The 24,493-nt window shown below is 50.6% G+C and overlaps 1 protein-coding gene and 1 long non-coding RNA gene across 9 annotated transcripts in view; one reads left to right on the top strand and one right to left on the bottom strand.

The window, feature by feature from the left end:
• LOC128695206 (uncharacterized) overlaps positions 1–24,493 on the bottom strand; it is an 81,022-nt gene that overhangs the window by 26,301 nt on the left and 30,228 nt on the right. Inside the window, exons 1-5 of one of the 8 annotated variants that reach the window (XR_011392799.1) lie at positions 6,236–6,496; positions 5,565–5,743; positions 2,109–2,150; positions 1,402–1,737; positions 1,072–1,215 (exon numbers count right to left, since the gene is read on the bottom strand). This is a non-coding gene — a long non-coding RNA (uncharacterized lncRNA). Of the gene's footprint in view, positions 1–1,071; positions 1,216–1,401; positions 1,738–2,108; positions 2,151–5,564; positions 5,744–6,235; positions 6,497–11,808; positions 11,947–24,493 lie in introns of those variants that run through there. The other 7 variants (XR_011392802.1, XR_011392801.1, XR_011392798.1 and 4 more) reach the window with 7 other exon arrangements.
• Positions 8,607–24,493, top strand: part of LOC128695205 (galactosylgalactosylxylosylprotein 3-beta-glucuronosyltransferase S) — a 28,526-nt gene continuing 12,639 nt past the window's right edge. The window contains exons 1-3 of the mRNA XM_053785724.2: positions 8,607–8,729; positions 11,779–11,950; positions 12,492–12,619. Coding sequence (XP_053641699.2) covers positions 11,800–11,950; positions 12,492–12,619 — 279 coding nt within the window. The 5' untranslated portion in view covers positions 8,607–8,729; positions 11,779–11,799. The remainder of the gene's footprint in view (positions 8,730–11,778; positions 11,951–12,491; positions 12,620–24,493) is intronic.

The following is a 24,493-nucleotide window of genomic DNA, read 5'->3' as shown; positions in this document are numbered from 1 at the left end:
TCTCCCGCCTGCATTCTAGGGAGTACAGGTCGAGGCACTTCAAGCGTTCCCAGTAATTGAAGTGCTTTATCACAGTTGTGTGTGCCGTGAAGGTTCTCTGTACTCTCCAGATCAGTAATTTCATCTGCCTTGAAAGGTGCTGTTAGTGTGTAGCAATATTCAGTCTAGATAGAACAAGATACCTGAAGAGTGTCATCGTGGGCTTGGCATCCCTAGTTTTGAAGGTTCTCATTATCCATCCTGTCATTTTTCTAGCAGATGCAATTGATACAATGTTGTAGGTTTTGAAGGTGAGATCCTCTGACATTATCACTTCCAGGTCTTTTACATTAGTTTTTCGTTCTATTATGTGGTTGGAATTTGTTTGATACTGATACTGACAAGCACCTAAAGTTGGTTCCTGACCAGCCGGGCTGTGGCTCGTACGTTGGTTTGCATGCAGCTAGCAGTAACAGTCTGGTTGATCAGGCTCTGATCCACCAGGAGGCCTGGTCACAGACCGGGCCGCGGGGGCGTTGACCCCCGGAACTCTCTCCAGGTAAACTCCAGGTAATATAGCTTTAATTTCCCCACATTTTCCATATCTGAGCAGCTGAAATTTCTCATCAGTGAATTTCATATTTTCTGTGGCCCATTTAAAGATTTGGTTGATGTCTGCTGGAGTCTCGCAGTGTCCTCAATGGAGGACACTGTCAAGCAAATTCTGGTGTCATCTGCAAAGGAAGCCACGATGCTGTTGCTTACCACTATCAAAACTAAGCACTACACCCACAAGAGATGTCAAATACGTTAAGTCCAACATCAAGGAGACGGTTTTCAACAAGAGTCCATGGACATTTGTTCATCAAATTACGAATGTGTGGCAAACGAGTGTCTTTGGGCGTTTCAAATATCAAGGTTGTAGCCGCGTTAACACACAGTAACAAGACTGTGTTAATCCCTTAGTAATTACCAAGTGACAATCCCCTAACCTCCATCACCCTCCCACCAGTAACAAATGAAACCCCCCCCCCCAGACCCCTACACCAGCAGCCAACCCCCGACCCTTCCCCTAACGACCTTCCCCCTTACCACAAACAACCACTGACGTCATCACCCCACCCTCCTCCAGGTCAATGGCGCCATTTAGCCATGGAGGTCAAGAACAGTGGCGCCACTAGTCACTCCTCCGCCATCCACCACACCAACACCTCCAGCTCATCCAGTTCCATCAACCTGTGGTAATATAAAAAAAAAATTGGATTGCTCCAATTTCATGGTAATTTTTGTGTAGATCAGCTTTGAAAATATTTTAAGAATTTTTCTTTCTTAACATGAAGGAAGAATTCTAAATACATCGAAAGACTTCAAATTATTGCTTACTGCAGTTCATGAATAATCTAGTAATGTCCATACTTTTACCTTTGCAGACATTGTTTTGGCGTGTTGCTGGTAGTGATGACATCTCTGAAGACCTGCAGCTGCCCACAACATGGACTTCACCACACAGCAGCTGCCCACAACATGGACTTCACCACACAGCAGCTGCCCACAACACGAACTTCACCACACAGCAGCTGCCCACAACACGAACTTCACCACATAGTAGGTGCCCACAACATGAACTTCACCACATAGCAGCTGCCCACAACACGAACTTCACCACACAGCAGCTGCCCACAACACGAACTTCACCACACAGCAGCTACCCACAACATGAACTTCACCACACAGCAGCTGCCCACAACAATCTCCAACCTACAAGATTTGATGAACTTTATTAAAGAGGATTAATTAAAATGTAAAATAAATTGTCCTTGTGTTTTCCTTGGACATTTTTTATCACAGTAAAGGTGTTCAAAGAACACAAACAGAAAAACGCAATAACTTTGAGACAAGCCTCAACTGCTGTATTGGGCAGCAGGACAACATTCACACAATTCGGGAGCTATAAGCTCAGGGAAAAAAAAAAATATACCTACCCCAACCCTACTAACAATAGTAGTAATGAGGCGGACAGCCTCAATACTGCCATTGGTAGTAGTTTGAGGTATGATACATTTTTAAATTTTATGACCTGGTGTTTTGTCAGGAAGCTAGTGGAAACACGTACACGCGGAAGACTTTACCTTGTCTTCGTCTTCTGTGGTAATCTTGTCAGGAGGATTCTGCTGCAATTATAAAGTTGGAGGGTAAACACCGTAGCATACATTACAACCTAGAAAAACCTACTCCTAATATCCCTTAAATATAGACGCCTAACTGGAAAAGATAAACAACTTGCACTACTCTGATTCAAACCTGATTGCATAACATTCCCCAAGCTGTGTATAACCCCTTGGATAATATAGATTTGGGTCAATTATTCAAGGGGTTATACACAGCTTGGGGAATGTTAGGCAATCAGGTTTGATCCAAGGAAGGAGAGGGTACTTGCAAGTTACAAGTACCCTCTAGGCATTTGCCTAGGGCCCCGCGCATTTGGGGGCCCCGCAGTCCAAGGGGTTCAGGGGCTCATCTAAGACTGCGCACATGGTGCAAGTGCAAAGGGGTCCCTACCTAAAGTTCGTGTTTGGAGAGTAAAATTAATTTTTAAAAATCAATCAAAACAAAAATAAAATAAAAATAAATAAACCTAACCATAGATGGCCACACTCAACACACCTTTGTTTACATCAGAACAGCTGTATTTTCCCGCTAATGGGCGAGTATGGGAGACTCCTCTCCAATTTTCTGTAGTTTATATGATTTGATAGTCTTATGCATGATGCAATGATAACAATAATGGTCAGTGATTTATAAAGGGAATAATAGTGGTTATGCTGAATATAATAGGTAAATGATGTCACTACTTTAATAGCCTAATCTAGTAATACTATGCTGTCTTGAGTTTATTCTCTTTAAAATGTATGATTTAACAAGATAGTTATAATGGCTGTTGGTAAATGGTTTTGGTTTTCTTGATGTACTTTCCCTATTAAATTTAATCTAAATAGCCAGAATGTATTTAGACCTTAAACAGGCTCACACCGACCCCCCCCCCCAAGCTGGAAGGGGTCTCTTCACTTACCCGTAACTCAAAGGGGCCCCGCCAATCTGAATAGCCTAGGGCCCGGAGACTTCTTAATCCGGCCCTGCTTGCAACTGCTTATATCAAGATACCCCTTGAAGGGCGTCTTTGTACTAGTGAAGGTATCCAAATTTAACATGATAGTATTTAGGATCATTAAGACATTGTATTTTCCCTACACTTCCATGTCCCTCATAGCACACTAGGCTAACAACTAACACTACGGGTTATCTAACCAGCTGGAGGCCTGCTGTATACCAGTCTCGTAACAAACTACTATGGTATCCTGTATTCAACCTACCTTACCTGCCGAGTTTCTAACCCAGCAGGGTTAATAATCCTATTCTCACTAATACCAGTCTAAATCACCCCCCTAACTATACTCATCAGCATCAGATGTTAGTGAATCCTTTCTGCGACTAACACTTCAGATTACAGAGGTTTTCATTATTTTCATCATTAACATACGCTGCCAGAAGCGCAAGACTTCACTACTAACAGCAGCGCTGCATAGCCCTTGTGGCTTAGCGCTTCTTTTTGATTATAATAATTCACTACTATCAAACCAACTAATTCTGAACGATACCTTTATATTTATAGAACCCTGAACGTCGCTTAAATTTTCCAAAATGATGAAATTGTGTAAACTTAATCACTATTTAACTTTGCACAGTTTGGCCAAAGGCATAAAAAACGTAGAACACCCACCACAACCGCTACCCAAAGCCCGAAACCCACCAACATCCCCACGGAAACCACTTGCAATAATAGACTGCAGACAGCTACTGAAGGTCGTTGGTGGGTTCCCAGGCCTACAGTTCTACGTAATCTATGCCTTCAGGGGAGATTACTCTCCCCTGCTATATGCATTCATAATGCATATAGCAGATTCTCCAGTTCTATACCTTACCTATCCTACTTAACGCCACCTAATTCCATAATTTATTTTGATAGCAGAAACTAAATAATTGTAGACCTACAAAGTGTTATATAATTATATATCACAACTAAGCAGCATACTCCGGGTATAGGCCTTACAAATTTGCAGAGCAGTGGCGGCGCAAGGGGGGGATGAAGGGGGGTCTAGGTAAGATCAAGGGGGTCTCGGTAGGATCAAGGGGGTCTAGGCGAGATCAAGGGGGGTCTAGGCGAGATCAAGGGGGTCTAGGCGAGATCAAGGGGGGTCTAGGAGAGATCAAGGGGGGCCTAGGCAAGATCAAGGGGGGCCTAGGCAAGATCAAGGGGGGCCTAGGCAAGATCAAGGGGGGCCTAGGCAAGATCAAGGGGGGCCTAGGCAAGATCAAGGGGGGCCTAGGCAAGATCAAGGGGGGACTAGGCAAGATCAAGGGGGGCCTAGGCAAGATCAAGGGGGGCCTAGGCAAGATCAAGGGGGGCCTAGGCAAGATCAAGGGGGGACTAGGCAAGATCAAGGGGGGTCTAGGCAAGATCAAGGGGGGCCTAGGCAAGATCAAAGGCAAGATCAAGGGGGGCCTAGGCAAGATCAAAGCAACAAAGGGGGGCCTAGGCAACAAAGCGGGGCCTAGGCAACAAAGCGGGGCCTAGGCAACAAAGCGGGGCCTAGGCAAGATCAAGGGGGGTCTAGGCAAGATCAAGGGGGGTCTAGGCAAGATCAATGGGGTCTAGGCAAGATCAATGGGGTCTAGGCAAGATCAATGGGGTCTAGGCAAGATCAATGGGGTCTAGGCAAGATCAATGGGGTCTAGGCAAGATCAATGGGGTCTAGGCAAGATCAATGGGGTCTAGGCAAGATCAATGGGGTCTAGGCAAGATCAATGGGGTCTAGGCAAGATCAATGGGGTCTAGGCAAGATCAAAGGGGTCTAGGCAAGATCAAAGGGGTCTAGGCAAGATCAAAGGGGTCTAGGCAAGATCAAAGGGGTCCAGGCAAGATCAAAGGGGTCCAGGCAAGATTAAAGGGGTCTAGGCAAGATCAAGGGGGTCTAGGCAAGATCAAGGGGGTCTAGGCAAGATCAAGGGGGTCTAGGCAAGATCAAGGGGGTCTAGGCAAGATCAAGGGGGTCTAGGCAAGATCAAGGGGGTCTAGGCAAGATCAAGGGGGTCTAGGCAAGATCAATGGGGTCTAGGCAAGATCAATGGGGTCTAGGCAAGTTCAATGGGGTCTAGGCAAGATCAATGGGGTCTAGGCAAGATCAAGGGGGTCTAGGCAAGATCAATGGGGTCTAGGCAAGATCAAGGGGGTCTAGGTAAGATCAGTCTACAAAGTCTCTGTAAATATATACTGTATAACCCAATTTTAAAACACATGCTCCCCCCCAGACGCTGTAATACAGACTGAGTCCTAAGCGCTAAACCCACAAGGCTATACTACTGAAAATATTTTTGGGACTTCAAAGCATAAAATTACTTGGCCAGGACCTCTACAACACTACTGAAAATAGGAATTATTATTATACTCTCCTCACCACCTTCCCACCTTATATAATTACTATCTTCTTCAATAACCAAACTTTAGTGGACTTATAACCTGGATATACCTTACAAGTGGGCCCTGCCCACCTCTAACGACGTCTCCAGCTGCTGCATCTCCATATAATGTTATGTGCCAGACCATTTACTAGTGTGGTTGTCTCCACCCCTCAGACTGGTCAATGTTGCTGTGTTGATCAATGTTGCAGCAGACACAGCCAGGCACAGCACTCCTCAGTTACCACACCTGAAACAAAACACAGTGGCATTATAACCATGAACATTACACACATTTATAAACAAACATTACCATGTAATATAAACTAGTAACATTACTGCCTGACTGATATACCCATTAATGTTTAACATAGTAAGTAAAGCTATCTTTTTTCTTTAATATTTTTTTCACACGAACCTAATCACTAATAATTTGTCTACATGGAAGTCTATATCTGGATCACAAGCCGCAAGTTCCTTGGATCTAGAGACCAAGTTATTTTTCAATAATGGAAAAAAAATAGCCTAGTGAGAGTATTATTGTTTGATCAGAGGAAGGGGAATAGTTCCAGTTCCTCGTATCAAAACCCCTCCACTAAGGTCAATCACCCCCGCCCCCCTTAGACATTAGACCCATAAGAAAATTAAATCAAGACTATTAAAATATTAATAATTTGGTGACCAGGAGCTGCAGCTCAACTCTGCTGTTGTACGGACAAATACATCACCAGACAATACTTACGTTATTTAGGTGTATTAAGAGGCTGAGGAAGCGATAAAGCCGGCGGGGGTGGCAGGAGGAGGAGCAACACGTCTTCTCTGCACGACCTTTGAACTTCAACTGACCTTTAGTACCCTTGAGGTTGGTCACTGTACTGACCTTCACTATAACACCATCATTGATAACCTGATTAGCTCTGACTACCACCACTAGATGTCACTACTACACCGTCACTACCACCACTAGATGTCACTACTACACCGTTACTACCACCACTGCTCATGATGGAGTGCTCAACCCGTGGGGGTTATGCACAACCTGGGAGGATAAGTTCACTCCCAGGTGGCATTGATCACATTCCTTGGATCAAGAGATCCTCACCACCACCTTGAGGGAAGCTGTCTCAAGGCCGCCACTCTCACCACCAGAGGCGCTCAACTCCACTACTATTGTACCACTAGTACCTTACATGAAAGGCATATTATTGTACCACTAATACTCTACATGATGGGCAGATTACTTTACCACTAGTACTCTATATGAATTGAAGATTATTTTACCAAAGTTGTGCTCTCTGTCCTGAGTACTGTGATTGCTTTGGTTCTCAACCTTGACAAAATTGGCAGCAAGATATTCTGGACACTGTGAGCAGTTTTATAAACTAGATTTAATTTCTGTTTTACTCTGTCTTCAACATTCAACATATCTAACCGGGCTAGTAAGGGATGGCTGGCTAGCTATGTAAACTGCTACATACTCTAGAACTTAAAGATCATGGGAGAATCTACATCGGCTGATGCTGCTTCTCCTGTAGGAACCATACAGCATTCATGATTGTCATCAGCAGCATACAAGGGTTTTAATAATTTTTATTTCTACAAGTACAAGGTATATCGGCCTAGCTGACATCAGTGACATACTACTGTATAGAAAGCCGCTTGTTATGCTGAGCATTTCAGGCAAATTGAGTTAATTTTGTCCCCAGGATGCGACCCACACCAGTCCACTAACACCCAGGTATCTGTTTTACTGTTAGGTGAACATGGACAACAGGTGTCTTAAGGAAACACGTCCTAATGATTTCACCCGTACCGGGGATCACTCCCCTGACTTCAGTGTCTGAGCTGAGTGTGTGTGTGTGTATATATATATATATATATATATATATATATATATATATATATATATATATATATATATATATATATATATATATATATATATATATATACATATTACATACATTATACACTATACTAATATTACGTCAGTTTAGTTTTCGCGAGTATCAGAAAAATTTACTAAAATGACCATCAGTGTATCACTTTGACCAATAACGTTAAGTACGTAGCGATGATCATGCAATATCAAGCTTGTGACGGTGACGCAGGCTTGTGACGGTGACGCAGGTTTGTGACGGTGACGCAGGAATCACAACTTAATTTTTGTTTGCATTTCAACGTCCACTCAATGGATCTCTGTTTGCTATTCACACTTCCAAAAGTATCTAAACTCTTATGTATATTAGAACTTCTATCAGCATTCCTGCATGATGTAGACGGTTAAATTTTGCTCACAGAGAACAATCTAAACCAGCGGAACTAACTAGATCTAACCCAGCCCAGCCTAACTTTACCTTAAGTGCCACGAAAGTTCCCCCATCTTCCAGTAACATGTTCATTTTTCCACTATGATCTACCTTATCGATAATTTTCTTTGCATTTACTTTGTTTCGTAAGGTGAAGTCCAGGATTTTTTCTTAATTCATGGTATAACTTAACAAGTCTTGAGGACCTCTGTAACAGAGAAACACCTGTGTGATGAATGCTTTAGAAAACCGACAAGTTGAAGAATTGAGACCCTTATGCAACGTATGGGAGTCTTTATTGAAGAAACGTTTCGTCACACAGTGGCTTCATCAGTCCAATACAAAGTAGAAATGGGTAAGGAGAGGAGGAGATTGAGGTAATCGTTCCCTCAGCCTGACAGCAGTATATAAGCCATCTCTCTGGTCCTATGCTGTACTCCCTACAAGAGTAATGGACTGAACACATCGATTCCAGGATGAGGGACTGATTACCTCAAACTCCTCCTCTCCTTACCCATTTCTACTTTGTACTGGACTGATGAAGCCACTGTGTGGCGGAACGTTTCTCCAATAAAGACTCCCATATGTTGCATAACTGTCTCAATTCTTCAGAGAAATACCTGGAGCATACCTGGAGAGGATTCCGGGGGTCAACGCCCCTGCGACCCGGTCTGTGACCAGGCCTCAATATAGAGAAATCATAACATCATAAATGAGAAATGTGAGATTACTGTATTTAAGAATATTTAATGACCCACCACACCTGGTGTGAGGCGGCTGGAGCAGGTGTACACGTTCAGTCATCGCTACCACTGCCTCCACCAGAGGCTACACCAACAGTGCCATTGAACGATCATTCAACAGCCCTCCACCATAGTCGCCAGAACGTCACAAAAGACACGTTGCTTATCGCTATTACCTCACGAGGTTTTCCCTAGTTTTCTTTTCTCAATGTTTTGGTTTGTGTGATCCAGTATTTGTGTGACTCGTTGTGTCTTCGTGAAACGAGTGAATCCAAAAATCAACTCGCAGAGTAGAAAATATAAGGAAGTTTTGGTTTCTTCCAGGACCATTGTCAAGTGGCCAGTGGATGTTCTGAATATACACCGTTGAGAATACTGTTAAAGAGTAATGACGTTTTATTCACGTGTACGAGGAGCGATTACAAAGGGAGACCTTCAATGCTGCTCCTCCAGCACCACACCTTGAAGACGATGGAGTAAAATGGTGTAAATACCGACACGATGGAAAAAAAGAATCATAAATGCATTATAACGCTATCCTTTATTGACTTCGTTTCGCCCACACATTGGGCTTTATCACTGACTTGATAAAGCTCCCCCTGTGTGGGCGAAACGTAGTCAGAAAAGGATCGCATTATACTGCATCATCACTCCACCACCACAAACTCCTTACGAATCTTAACCTTTTGTTTACCAAGACATGTTTGACTTTCAGGCAACAGAGTTTTCATAAATGGGAGAAATCAGAATGAGGAGCCCCACTGCAAGTGTTGTTCCACTGGGATCAGTATTGGCACGCTTGTTGTTCACAATTTATATACCCGATGAAGAGTATACCTGGAGAGGGCTTCGGGGGGTCAACGCCCCCTCGGCTCGGTCTGAGACCAAGCCTTGTGGTGGATCAGAACCTGATCAACTAGGCTGTTACTGCTGGCCAATTGCAAACCGACGTACGAATCACAGCCCAGCTGGTCAGGTACTGACTTTAGGTGCCTGTCCAGCGCCTTTTTGAAGACAGCCAGGAGTCTATTGGTAATCCCCTGTGAGGAAACAAATAGTGCCATAGTAAGCAAGTTTGCAGACGATACTAAAATAGACAGATCATTTCTGATGGTACACTACAAAGCTAAAGGACGACTTAATTAAGTTAATGTTGTGGTTAGATAAGTGGTAGATGCTATTTAAAGTAAACAAATGCAAGGTTCCAATTATGGATAAGTATGGAACTTAACGAGGAAAATGCAGAACTTCTGGTTAGCAGTAATCTTAATCCAAGTCAACAGTGCTTAAGTGTTCTCAGCAAAGCTGACAGAATTATTGGCTTTATATCAGTTTCATATATGTTTGTTAAGGCCTCGTTTAGATAATGCTGTTCAGTTCTTGTTTCCTTGGGCTTATAAATCTGGTGGAGGGAAGGATGGGTAGGGGTTGTCCTAGGATAGGTTGGAGGGAGGGGGTAAAGGAGGCTTTTATCACTAAGAACTTCGGCATTTAACAGGCCTGTGTGAGAGTGTTAGACAGGAGTGGAAGCAAGTGGCTTTTATGATCTGACATGCTGTTAGAGTGAGCAAGGTAACATTTCTCAAGACAAGTTAATGAATAGGGCATATGCAGCACTTAGAACATAAGAACATAAGAACGAAGGAACACTGCAGAAGGCCTACTGGCCCATGCGAGGCAGGTCCAAGTCCCTACCGGCTTAAGCCAATGCACCCAACCTAGTCAGGTCAGGTCACATTGACTCAAGGGAGGAACACGGCAACCGACCCGTTAGCACAAGCTATCAGGTCTAACTCACACCCACCCACATCTACTCATGTATTTATCCAACCTATTTTTAAAGCTACACAACGTTCTGGCCTCTATAACGGTACTTGGGAGTTTGTTCCACTCATCCACAACTCTATTACCAAACCAGTACTTTCCTATATCCCTCCTGAATCTGAATTTTTCCAACTTAAAACCATTGCTGCGAGTCCTGTCTAGGCTAGATATTATCAGCACACTATTTACATCCCCTTTATTTATTCCTGTCTTCCACTTATAAACCTCAATCATATCCCCCCTAATTCTACGTCTTTCTAGAGAGTGCAGTTTCAGGGCCCTTAGTCTATCCTCATAGGGAAGGTTTCTGATACATGGGATCATCTTTGTCATCCTCCTTTGTACATTTTCCAGAGAATTTATATCCATTCTGTAATACGGTGACCAAAACTGTGCAGCATAATCTAAATGAGGCCTAACCAAGGATGTATAGAGTTGAAGAACAACCTGAGGACTCCTATTATTTATGCTTCTTGATATGAAGCCAAGGATTCTATTAGCTTTATTGCGAACACTTATGCACTGTTGTCTTGGTTTCAGATTACTGCTAACCAGAACTCCTAAATCTTTTTCGCAATCCGTAATATTAAGATCTACATTATTTAGTTTATATGTGGCATGGTTATTGTCCTGTCCAACATTTAGAACTTTGCATTTGTCTATATTAAACTGCATCTGCCACTTCTCCGACCACTGCATCAGTCTATTCAAATCTTCCTGGAGTGCTCGAATGTCCTCGTCAGAATGAATTCGACGGCCTATTTTGGTGTCATCGGCAAACTTGCCGATGTCGCTCTTTATGCCCTCATCTATGTCGTTTATGTAGATTGTGAACAGCAGGGGGCCCAACACTGACCCCTGTGGAACACCGCTCGTGACGCTTCCCCACTCTGATTTCTCCCCATTTATGCAAACTCTCTGCTGCCTATTTGTCAACCATGCCTCTATCCAGGAAAAAATTTCTCCTCCTATTCCATGTGCTTTAATTTTCCTCAATAGTCTCTGATGTGGGACCCTGTCAAAAGCCTTACTGAAGTCCATATACACAATATCATATTCGTTGGCTATATATCACTTGGCTATCTTTATTACCAAAACGTTTGTCCTGCACGCCAGGCATCTTCAGTCAAGTACTGGTCAATACAACGGAGACAGCAAAAGAAGTTTTGACGGATTGATGACGTCAAAACTATTTCTACTGTCTCCAGTGTGTTTTGTTGTGCAGGCCAAACGTTTTGTCAATAAAGCTAAATGTTTCACATGTGTCTCGTTCATCAATATGTCTACTACGTACCATTAATAATATGGCACTATGATCGTGGATAGTCATCTTGATTTTGCACATATACCAAATTCTTTATCTTGTCGGTATTGTATACCTTACATGTACAGTCTTTTTGGTCAAAAAGTTTAAACAAGCGTAAGAAAACATGGTTCACCTACTGCCCAGTAGAAGTACACTACTGATTCTGGTAGTGGTGGAAGCTGTGTGTCTGCTGGTGGTGATGCTGGGTCAGCAGGTCACTGTACTCAATCTGTGCTCCCAGGACACCCATCAACACACAGACTCGGCAACCCTGCGTAAGTGACTCCAGTTACATCTCTGTGGTATCGATTGATGTCATTTCTTAATGTCATATATTAAAATGAATGCTAATGTTACTTTTAGGAATGATTTAAAGACTTTTAATAGCGTGTGGAAAGTTCTTTGATGATAAAGTTTGTTATTGTTCGTTTTTTGTCTCAAGGTTCGCTAAAGATAATTAGTTATTATATATAACAGTTTTAGTTAAGTATGCCTTAAAACCAGGTAAAGTTTGCAACCTCTAGTCTATGTTCAGGACGATTTATGTTTTACACCGCGAGAATACGAACCTTATAAGTGTGTATGTATATGTATGTCTGATGTGGCATGCATATATATGTACACATGCGTGTCTAGGAAGAAAATCTATTAAACCTGTGTCTACCAATATGAAAAATACCCCAATGGAGGACTTTAAACCCGATACTGTCGAGTGCTTTCGTGTGAATATGCGTACATCTTCAGAGGGACTGTGTTAATTTTTTTTCACTGTGGTATTTTTTATGTGTTTATATGTTAGTGTGGTGCTGTCCACAGCCTGGCCAACGGTGTACGTCATCACACCGACGTACCGTCGTGCGTCACAGCTGGCAGACATGACCAGGGTCTCGCAAACTCTCATGCATATCCGAAATCTTCACTGGATAGTAGTTGAGGATGCTGAGGTTAGTGTTCCATACCTGCACTACCACACCTGCACCACCACCATACCTGCACCACCACACCTGCCCCACCACACCTGCACTAGCACACCTGAACCACCACCATACCTGTACCACCACACCTGCACCACTACACCTGAACCACTACCATACCTGCACCACCACACCTGCACCACTACACCTGAACCACCACCATACCTGCACCACCACACCTGCACCACTTCACCTGAACCACTACCATACCTGCACCACCACAACTGCACCACTACACCTGAACCACCACCATACCTGCACCCACCACACCTGCTACCACCACACCTGCATCATTACCATACCTGCACCACCATACCTGCACCACCACACCTGAGCCACCACCATACCTGCATCCCCACCCCTGCTACCACCACATCTGCATCACTACACCTGCACCACTACACCTGAGCCAACACCATGCCTGCACCACTACCATCACCATGCCTGCACCACCTCCACCATGCCTGAACTACAACCACCACCATGCATGCACCACCACCACCATGCCTGCACCACCACCATGCCTGCACCACCACCATCACCATGTCTGCACCACCACCACCATGCCTGCACCACCACCACAATGCTTGCACCACCACCATGCCTGCACCACCACCATCACCATGCCTGCACCACCACCACCATGCCTGCACCACCACCATCACCATGCCTGCACCACCACCACCACCATGCCTGCACCACCACCATCACCATGCCTGAACCACCACCACCACCACCACCACCATGCCTGCACCACCACCATGCCTGCACCACCACCACCATCACCATGCCTGCACCACCACCATGCCTGCACCATCACCATGCCTGCACCATCACCATGCCTGTACCATCACCATGCCTGCACCACCACCATGCCTGCACCATCACCATGCCTGCACCACCACCACCATGCCTGCACCACCACCATGCCTGAACCATCACCATGCCTGCACCACCACCACCATGCCTGCCACCACCATGCCTGCACCACCACCATGCCTGCACCACCACCATGCCTGCACCACCACCATGCCTGCACCACCAACATGCCTGCACCACCACCATGCCTGCACCACCACCATGCCTGCACCATCACCATGCCTGCACCACCACCACCATGCCTGCACCACCACCATGCCTGCACCACCACCATGCCTGCACCATCACCATGCCTGCACCACCAACACCATGCCTGTACCACCACCATGCCTGCACCACCACCATGCCTGCACCACCACCATGCCTGCACCATCACCATGCCTGCACCACCACCATCATGCCTGAACCACCACCATGCCTGCACCACCACCATGCCTGCACCACCACCATGCCTGCACCACCACCATGCCTGCACCACCACCATGCCTGCACCACCACCATGCCTGCACCACCACCATGCCTGCACCACCACCATGCCTGCACCACCACCATGCCTGCACCATCACCATGCCTGCACCACCACCATGCCTGCACCATCACCATGCCTGCACCACCACCACCATGCCTGCACCACCACCATGCCTGCACCACCACCATGCCTGCACCACCACCATGCCTGCACCACCACCATGCCTGCACCACCACCATGCCTGCACCATCACCATGCCTGCACCACCACCATGCCTGCACCACCACCATGCCTGCACCACCACCATGCCTGCACCACCACCATGCCTGCACCACCACCACCATGCCTGCACCACCACCATGCCTGCACCACCACCATGCCTGCACCACCACCACCATGCCTGCACCACCACCATGCCTGCACCACCACCATGCCTGCACCACCACCATGCCTGCACCACCACCATGCCTGCACCACCACCACCATGCCTGCACCACCACCATGCCTGCACCACCACCATGCCTGCACCACCACCATGCCTGCACCACCACCATGCCTGCACCACCACTATGCCTGCACTACCACCATGCCTGCACCACCACCATGCCTGCACCACCACCATGCCTGCACCACCACCATGCCTGCACCACCAACATGCCTGCGCCACCACCATGCCTGCACCACCACCACCATGCGTTCACCACCACCATGCCTGCACCACCACCATGCCTGCACCACCAACATGCCTGCACCACCACCATGCCTGCACCACCACCACCATGCCTGCACCACCACCATGCCTGCACCACCACGATTCCTGCACCACCACCACCATGCCTGCACCACCACCATGCCTGCACCACCCCCATGCCTGCACCACCACCATGCCTGCATGCCTGCACCACCACCATGCCTGCACCACCACCATGCCTGCATGCCTGCCTGCACCACCACCATGCCTGCACCACCATGCCTGCACCACCACCAGGCCTGCACCACCACCATGCCTGCACCACCACCATGCCTGCACCACCACCATGCCTGCACCACCACCATGCCTGCACCACCACCATGCCTGCACCACCACCATGCCTGCACCACCACCATGCCTGCACCACCACCAGGCCTGCACCACCACCATGCCTGCACCACCACCATGCCTGCACCACCACCATGCCTGCACCACCACCACCATGCCTGCACCACCACCATGCCTGCACCACCACCATGCCTGCACCACCAACATGCCTGCACCACCACCATGCCTGCACCACCACCACCATGCCTGCACCACCACCATGCCTGCACCACCACCATGCCTGCACCACCACCATGCCTGCACCACCACCATGCCTGCACCACCACCACCATGCCTGCACCACCACCACCATGCCTGCACCACCACCATGCCTGCACCACCACCATGCCTGCACCACCACCATGCCTGCACCACCACCATGCCTGCACCACCACCACCATGCCTGCACCACCACCACCATGCCTGCACCACCACCATGCCTGCACCACCACCACCATGCCTGCACCACCACCATGCCTGCCTGCACCACCACTATCATGCCTGCACCACCACCATGATTGCTGCACCACCACCATGCCTGCACCACCACCACCATGCCTGCACCACCACCACCATGCCTGCACCACCACCACCATGCCTGCACCACCACCATGCCTGCACCACCACCACCATGCCTGCACCACCACCACCATGCCTGCACCACCACCACCATGCCTGCACCACCACCACCATGCCTGCACCACCACCACCATGCCTGCACCACCACCACCATGCCTGCACCACCACCATGCCTGCACCACCACCATGCCTGCACCACCACCACCATGCCTGCACCACCACCACCATGCCTGCACCACCACCACCATGCCTGCACCACCACCACCATGCCTGCACCACCACCACCATGCCTGCACCACCACCACCATGCCTGCACCACCACCATGCCTGCACCACCACCACCATGCCTGCACCACCACCACCATGCCTGCACCACCACCATGCCTGCACCACCACCACCATGCCTGCACCACCACCACCTGCACCACCACCACCATGCCTGCACCACCACCACCATGCCTGCACCCCCACCACCCAGCCGGCACCACCACCACCATCCCTGCACCACCACCACCATGCCTGCACCACCACCACCATGCCTGCACCACCACCATGCCTGCACCACCACCACCATGCCTGCACCACCACCACCATGCCTGCACCACCACCACCATGCCTGCACCACCACCACCATGCCTGCACCACCACCACCATGCCTGCACCACCACCACCATGCCTGCACCACCACCACCATGCCTGCACCACCACCACCATGCCTGCACCACCACCACCATGCCTGCACCACCACCACCATGCCTGCACCACCACCACCATGCCTGCACCACCACCACCATGCCTGCACCACCACCACCATGCACCACCACCACCATGCCTGCACCACCACCACCATGCCACCACCACCACCATGCCTGCACCACCACCACCATGCCTGCACCACCACCACCATGCCTGCACCACCACCATGCCTGCACTGCCACCATGCCTGCACCACCTGCACCACCACCATGCCTGCACCACCACCATGCCTGCACCACCACCAACCCTGCTGCACCACCACCATGCCTGCACCACCACCACCATGCCTGCACCACCACCACCATGGCTGCACCACCACCACCATGCCTGCACCACCACCACCATGCCTGCACCACCACCATGCCTGCACCACCACCACCATGCCTGCACCACCACCATGCCATGCCTGCACCACCACCACCATGCCTGCACCACCACCATGCCTGCACCACCCCCATGCCTGCACCACCACCATGCCTGCACCACCACCATGCCCACCACCATGCCTGCACCACCACCATGCCTGCACCACCACCATGCCTGCACCACCACCATGCCTGCACCACCACCATGCCTGCACCACCACCATGCCTGCACCACCACCATGCCTGCACCACCACCATGCCTGCACCACCACCATGCCTGCACCACCATCATGCCTGCACCACCAACATGCCTGCACCACCACCATGCCTGCACCACCACCATGCCTGCACCACCACCATGCCTGCACCACCACCATGCCTGCACCACCACCATGCCTGCACCACCACCATGCCTGCACCACCACCATGCCTGCACCACCACCATGCCTGCACCACCACCATGCCTGCACCACCACCACCATGCCTGCACCACCACCATGCCTGCACCACCACCATGCCTGCACCACCACCATGCCTGCACCACCACCATGCCTGCACCACCACCATGCCTGCACCACCACCATGCCTGCACCACCACCATGCCTGCACCACCACCATGCCTGCACCACCACCATGCCTGCACCACCACCATGCCTGCACCACCACCACCATGCCTGCACCACCACCATGCCTGCACCACCACCATGCCTGCACCACCACCATGCCTGCACCACCACCATGCCTGCACCACCACCATGCCTGCACCACCACCATGCCTGCACCACCACCATGCCTGCACCACCACCATGCCTGCACCACCACCATGCCTGCACCACCACCATGCCTGCACCACCACCATGCCTGCACCACCACCATGCCTGCACCACCACCATGCCTGCACCACCACCACCATGCCTGCACCACCACCATGCCATGCCTGCACCACCACCATGCCTGCACCACCACCACCATGCCTGCACCACCACCATGCCTGCACCACCACCATGCCTGCACCACCACCATGCCTGCACCACCACCATGCCTGCACCACCACCATGCCTGCACCACCACCATGCCTGCACCACCACCATGCCTGCACCACCACCATGCCTGCACCACCACCACCATGCCTGCACCACCACCATGCCTGCACCACCACCATGCCTGCACCACCACCATGCCTGCACCACCACCATGCCTGCACCACCACCACCATGCCTGCACCACCACCATGCCTGCACCACCACCATGCCTGCACCACCACCATGCACACCACCACCATGCCTGCACCACCACCATGCCTGCACCACCACCATGCCTGCACCACCACCATGCCTGAACCACCACATGCCTGCGCCACCACCATGCCTGCACCACCACCACCATGCCTGCACCACCACCAAGCCTGCACCACCACCATGCATGCCTGCACCACCACCATGCCTGCACCACCACCATGCCTGCACCACCACCATGCCTGCACCACCACCATGCCTGCACCACCACCATGCCTGCACCACCACCATGCCTGCACCACCACCATGCCTGCACCATGCCTGCAGCACCACCACCATGCCTGCACCACCACCATGCCTGCACCACCACCATGCCTGCACCACCACCATGCCTGCACCACCACCATGCCTGCACCACCACCACCATGCCTGCACCACCACCATGCCTGCACCACCACCATGCCTGCACCACCACCACCATGCCTGCACCACCACCATGCCTGCACCACCACCATGCCTGCACCACCACCATGCCTGCACCACCACCATGCCAGCACCACCACGCCAGCACCACCACCCTGCCTGCACCACCACCATGCCTGCACCACCACCATGCCTGCACCACCACCATGCCTGCACCACCACCACCATGCCTGCACCACCACCATGCCTGCACCACCACCACCATGCCTGCACCACCACCATGCCTGCACCACCACCATGCCTGCACCACCACCACCATGCCTGCACCACCACCACCATGCACCACCACCACCATGCCTGCACCCACCACCATGCCTGCACCACCACCACCATGCCTGCACCACCACCATGCCTGCACCACCACCACCATGCCTGCACCACCACCACCATGCCTGCACCACCACCACCATGCCTGCACCACCACCATGCCTGCACCACCACCACCATGCCTGCACCACCACCATCACCACCACCATGCCTGCACCACCACCACCATGCCTGCACCACCACCATGCCTGCACCACCACCATGCCTGCACCACCACCACCATGCCTGCACCACCACCATGCCTGCACCACCACCACCATGCCTGCACCACCACCACCATGCCTGCACCACCACCACCATGCCTGCACCACCACCACCATGCCTGCACCACCACCACCATGCCTGCACCACCACCATGCCTGCACCACCACCACCATGCCTGCACCACCACCACCATGCCTGCACCACCACCATGCCTGCACCACCACCATGCCTGCACCACCACTATGCCTGCACAACCACCATGCCTGCACCACCACCATGCCTGCACCACCACCACCATGCCTGCACCACCACCACCATGCCTGCACCACCACCACCATGCCTGCACCACCACCACCATGCCTGCACCACCACCACCATGCCTGCACCACCACCACCATGCCTGCACCACGACCACCCTGCCTGCACCACCACCACCATGCCTGCACCACCACCACCATGCCTGCACCACCATCACCATGCCTGCACCACCACCATCATGCCTGCACCACCACCATGCCTGCACCACCACCACCATGCCTGCACCACCACCACCATGCCTGCACCACCACCATGCCTGCACCACCACCACCATGCCTGCACCACCACCACCATGCCTGCACCACCACCACCACCACCATGCCTGCACCACCACCACCATGCCTGCACCACCAACACCATACCTGCACCACCACCACCATGCCTGCACCACCACCACCATGCCTGCACCACCACCACCATGCCTGCACCACCCCCACCATCATCACCACCACCATCACCACCACCATGCCTGCACCACCACCACCATGCCTGCACCACCACCACCATGCCTGCACCACCACCACCATGCCTGCACCACCACCACCATGCCTGCACCACCACCACCATGCCTGCACCACCACCACCATGCCTGCAGCACCAGCACCTGCCTGCACCACCACCACCATGCCTGCACCACCACCACCATGCCTGCACCACCACCACCATGTCTGCACCACCACCAACATGCCTGCACCACCACCACCATGCCTGCACCACCACCACCATGCCTGCACCACCACCACCATGCCTGCACCACCACCACCATGCCTGCACCACCACCACCATGCCTGCACCACCACCACCATGCCTGCACCACCACCACCATGCCTGCACCACCACCACCATGCCTGCACCACCACCACCATGCCTGCACCACCACCACCATGCCTGCACCACCACCACCATGCCTGCACCACCACCACCATGCCTGCACCACCACCACCATGCCTGCACCACCACCACCATGCCTGCACCACCACCACCATGCCTGCACCACCACCACCTGCACCACCACCACCACGCCACCACCACCACCACCATGCCTGCACCACCACCACCATGCCTCCACCACCCCCATGCCTGCACCACCACCACCATGCCTGCACCACCACCACCATGCCTGCACCACCACCACCATGCCTGCACCACCACCACCATGCCTGCACCACCACCACCATGCCTGCACCACCACCACCATGCCTGCACCACCACCACCATGCCTGCACCACCACCACCATGCCTGCACCACCACCACCATGCCTGCACCCCCACCACCATGCCTGCCCCACCACCACCATGCCTGCACCACCACCACCATGCCTGCACCACCACCACCATGCCTGCACCACCACCACCATGCCTGCACCACCACCACCATGCCTGCACCACCACCACCATGCCTGCACCACCACCACCATGCCTGCACCACCACCACCATGCCTGCACCACCACCACCTGCACCACCACCATGCCTGCACCACCACCATGCCTGCACCACCACCACCATGCCTGCACCACCACCACCAGTCCTGCACCACCACCACCATGCCTGCACCACCACCACCATGCCTGCACCACCACCACCATGCCTGCACCACCACCACCATGCCTGCACCACCACCACCATGCCTGCACCACCACCACCATGCCTGCACCACCACCACCACCATGCCTGCACCACCACCACCATGCCTGCACCACCACCACCATGCCTGCACCACCACCACCATGCCTGCACCACCACCACCATGCCTGCACCACCACCACCTGCATGCCTGCACCACCACCACCATGCCTGCACCACCACCACCATGCCTGCACCACCACCACCATGCCTGCACCACCACCACCATGCCTGCACCACCACCACCATGCCTGCACCACCACCATGCCTGCACCACCACCATGCCTGCACCACCACCACCATGCCTGCACCACCACCACCATGCCTGCACCACCACCACCATGCCTGCACCACCACCACCATGCCTGCACCACCACCACCATGCCTGCACCACCACCACCATGCCTGCACCACCACCACCATGCCTGCACCACCACCACCATGCCTGCACCACCACCACCATGCCTGCACCACCACCACCATGCCTGCACCACCACCACCATGCCTGCACCACCACCACCATGCCTGCACCACCACCACCATGCCTGCACCACCACCACCATGCCTGCACCACCACCACCATGCCTGCACCACCACCACCATGCCTGCACCACCACCACCATGCCTGCACCACCACCACCATGCCTGCACCACCACCACCATGCCTGCACCACCACCACCATGCCTGCACCACCACCACCATGCCTGCACCACCACCACCATGCCTGCACCACCACCACCATGCCTGCACCACCACCATGCCTGCACCACCACCACCATGCCTGCACCACCACCACCATGCCTGCACCACCACCACCATGCCTGCACCACCACCATGCCTGCACCACCACCACCATGCCTGCACCACCACCACCATGCCTGCACCACCACCACCATCTGGGGGCCACAAAGTCAGTTATGATCACTATCTTACCGTTGATTTTACAAAATCAACTTAATAACAAAACTAAAAAAAATCAAAATTTTGCACAAGACGATATTTTTTAATTTTCAACATGACTAATATTAAGAGTTAATAAGCATTTTTGTAACTGTTAATAATAATAATAATAATAATAATAATAATAATAATAATAATAATAATAATAATTATTATTATTATTATTATTATTATTATTATTATTATTTCTACAAGTACAAGGTATACATGTGCAAGGTATACATGTACAATGTATACGTGTACAAGGTATACGTGTACAAGGTATACATGTACAAGATATACATGTACAATGTATACGTGTACAAGGTATACATGTACAAGGTATACGTGTACAAGGTATACGTGTACAAGGTATACATGTGCAAGGTATACATGTACAATGTATACGTGTACAAGGTATACATGTACAAGGTATACGTGTACAAGGTATACGTGTGCAAGGTATACATGTACAAGGAATACATGTACAATGTATACGTGTACAAGGTATACATGTACAAGGTATACGTGTACAAGGTATACGTGTACAAGGTATACATGTACAAGGTATACATGTACAATGTATACGTGTACAAGGTATACATGTGAAATTAAGACACATGTGCAACATCTGGGTATCTTTATTGTAGACGTTTCGCCATCTAGTGGCTTTATCAATATAAATTCTAGGACATAATTTGAAGACAGTAGAACTATGTACAGAAGATGAGGTAATCAGTCCCTCAACCTAGCAGTAGGAGCGAAGAGCACCATAGTCGTGGAGATTCTGAAGCAGAAGAAAGGAGCCTATTATATACCATTCGTACACAACTTGTCAGACACTGCAACATCATGGAATCTTAATTCTGAGGACATGTACATAACCTTCACGACTACGACAACTACTACTACAACTAACCCATCTCTTTGGGAAGGACCTACTTCCACTGGGGAATCCCGCCTACCAGTGACTATGCCCTCGTCTGCTACACCTGACGTTACTATATAAGCGCCAGGCTCCTTGCTTCTGCTTCAGAATCTCCACGACTATGGTGCTCTTCGCTCCTACTCCTAGGTTGAGGGACTGATTACCTCATCTTCTGTACATAGTTCTACTGTCTTCAAGTTATGCCCTGGAATTTGTATTGATAAAGCCACTGGATGGCGAAACGTCTACAATAAAGATACCCAGATGTTGCACATGTGTCTTAATTTCATCTTGTCGGTATTATATACCATTCTTACACAACAAGGTATACATGTACAAGGTATACGTGTAGAAGGTATACATATACAAGGTGTACGTGTACAAGGTATACGTGTACAAGGTATACGTGTACAAGGTATACATGTACAAGGTATACGTGTACAAGGTATACATGTACAAGGTATACATGTACAAGGTATACGTGTACAAGGTATACATGTACAAGGTATACTCCCCACTAACTTTTCGACTTCTCCCAGTGTTAGAACACTCGGTATTGTTTGTGTCACTCCCCCCTCCCTATTTTTTTTCCATCTTAACCAGGATAAAAGAAAAAGGGATCCCAATAGTGAGAATGATGATGCAGGGAGCCGAGGATGATTTGTCTGAGAAGGAAGGATGGGTAGCAGGGCTCTAAAAGCATGATAGGACAAAAGTAGGGATTTGTCCCTGCTTTTGTCCTATCATGCTAGTTGGTACATGTGTCATGTGTCAGTGCTAGTTGGTACATGTGTCATGTGTCAGTGCTAGTTGGTACATGTATCGACTCCAGGTTGAGGGACTGATTACCTCATTCTCCTCCTCTCCTTACGCCTTCCTCTTTGTATTGGACTGATGAAGCCACTGTGTGGCGAAACGTTTCCTGAATAAAGATTCCCATATGCTGCATAAGTGTCTCAATCTTCAACTTGTCGGTTTTTCAAACCATTCATCACAACTCACTACCCTGGGGAACAACCTCGTATTAAACGACCCGTCGATCCCAAAACCATCGATTATGCTAACGTTTAGTAATTATAATCATAAACATAATTTTTAGAGGGGTCGCCGGGTAAGCCAGTGGAAGATCTCTGTCAGTTGTCTATAAGCTCCAGCAGCGGGTCATGACATGACTAACACTGATATTATTATTATTATTATTATTATTATTATTATTATTATTAAATATTCGCCGGTATTCTCCCGGCCCGGGCCTTTTCCAAGTGGTGACCCGGCCTTGGCTCCCTGTCTAGGGAGTGTCTGAGACCTAAGTCTTGTCATGGGAGGAGGCACAAGTACCCCCTCATCGTTGGGACCAACTGTCCCCAGGCCTAGCCACATTCCCCACCCTCACGGGGCTTGTAGGGAGAAGCTAGGCCTCTCTGGTCTGCCATCCCCGCCCCAAGGTGGTTATTGGGAATGACAGTCTTGTGAGCTGCAAGCTCGGGCTCAGGCACCTACCCTGCCCTAGAAGGGCTGGGCATGGTGTCGATGTAAGACGTGATATGTCCCCTTCCCCCTTTCTTATTTCGTAAAGCTGCCAGTACTAGGTTCCTGTACAACTCTTCCAGTGTTATTATTAGTTTCATTAATAATTATATTATTTAATTATTATTATTA

Source organism: Cherax quadricarinatus, chromosome 35 (genome assembly GCF_038502225.1).
Source record: "Cherax quadricarinatus isolate ZL_2023a chromosome 35, ASM3850222v1, whole genome shotgun sequence".
Taxonomy (NCBI): Eukaryota; Metazoa; Arthropoda; class Malacostraca; order Decapoda; family Parastacidae; genus Cherax; species Cherax quadricarinatus.
Note: the sequence above shows the minus strand (reverse complement) of the source record. Positions and strands in the feature narration are given on the sequence as shown.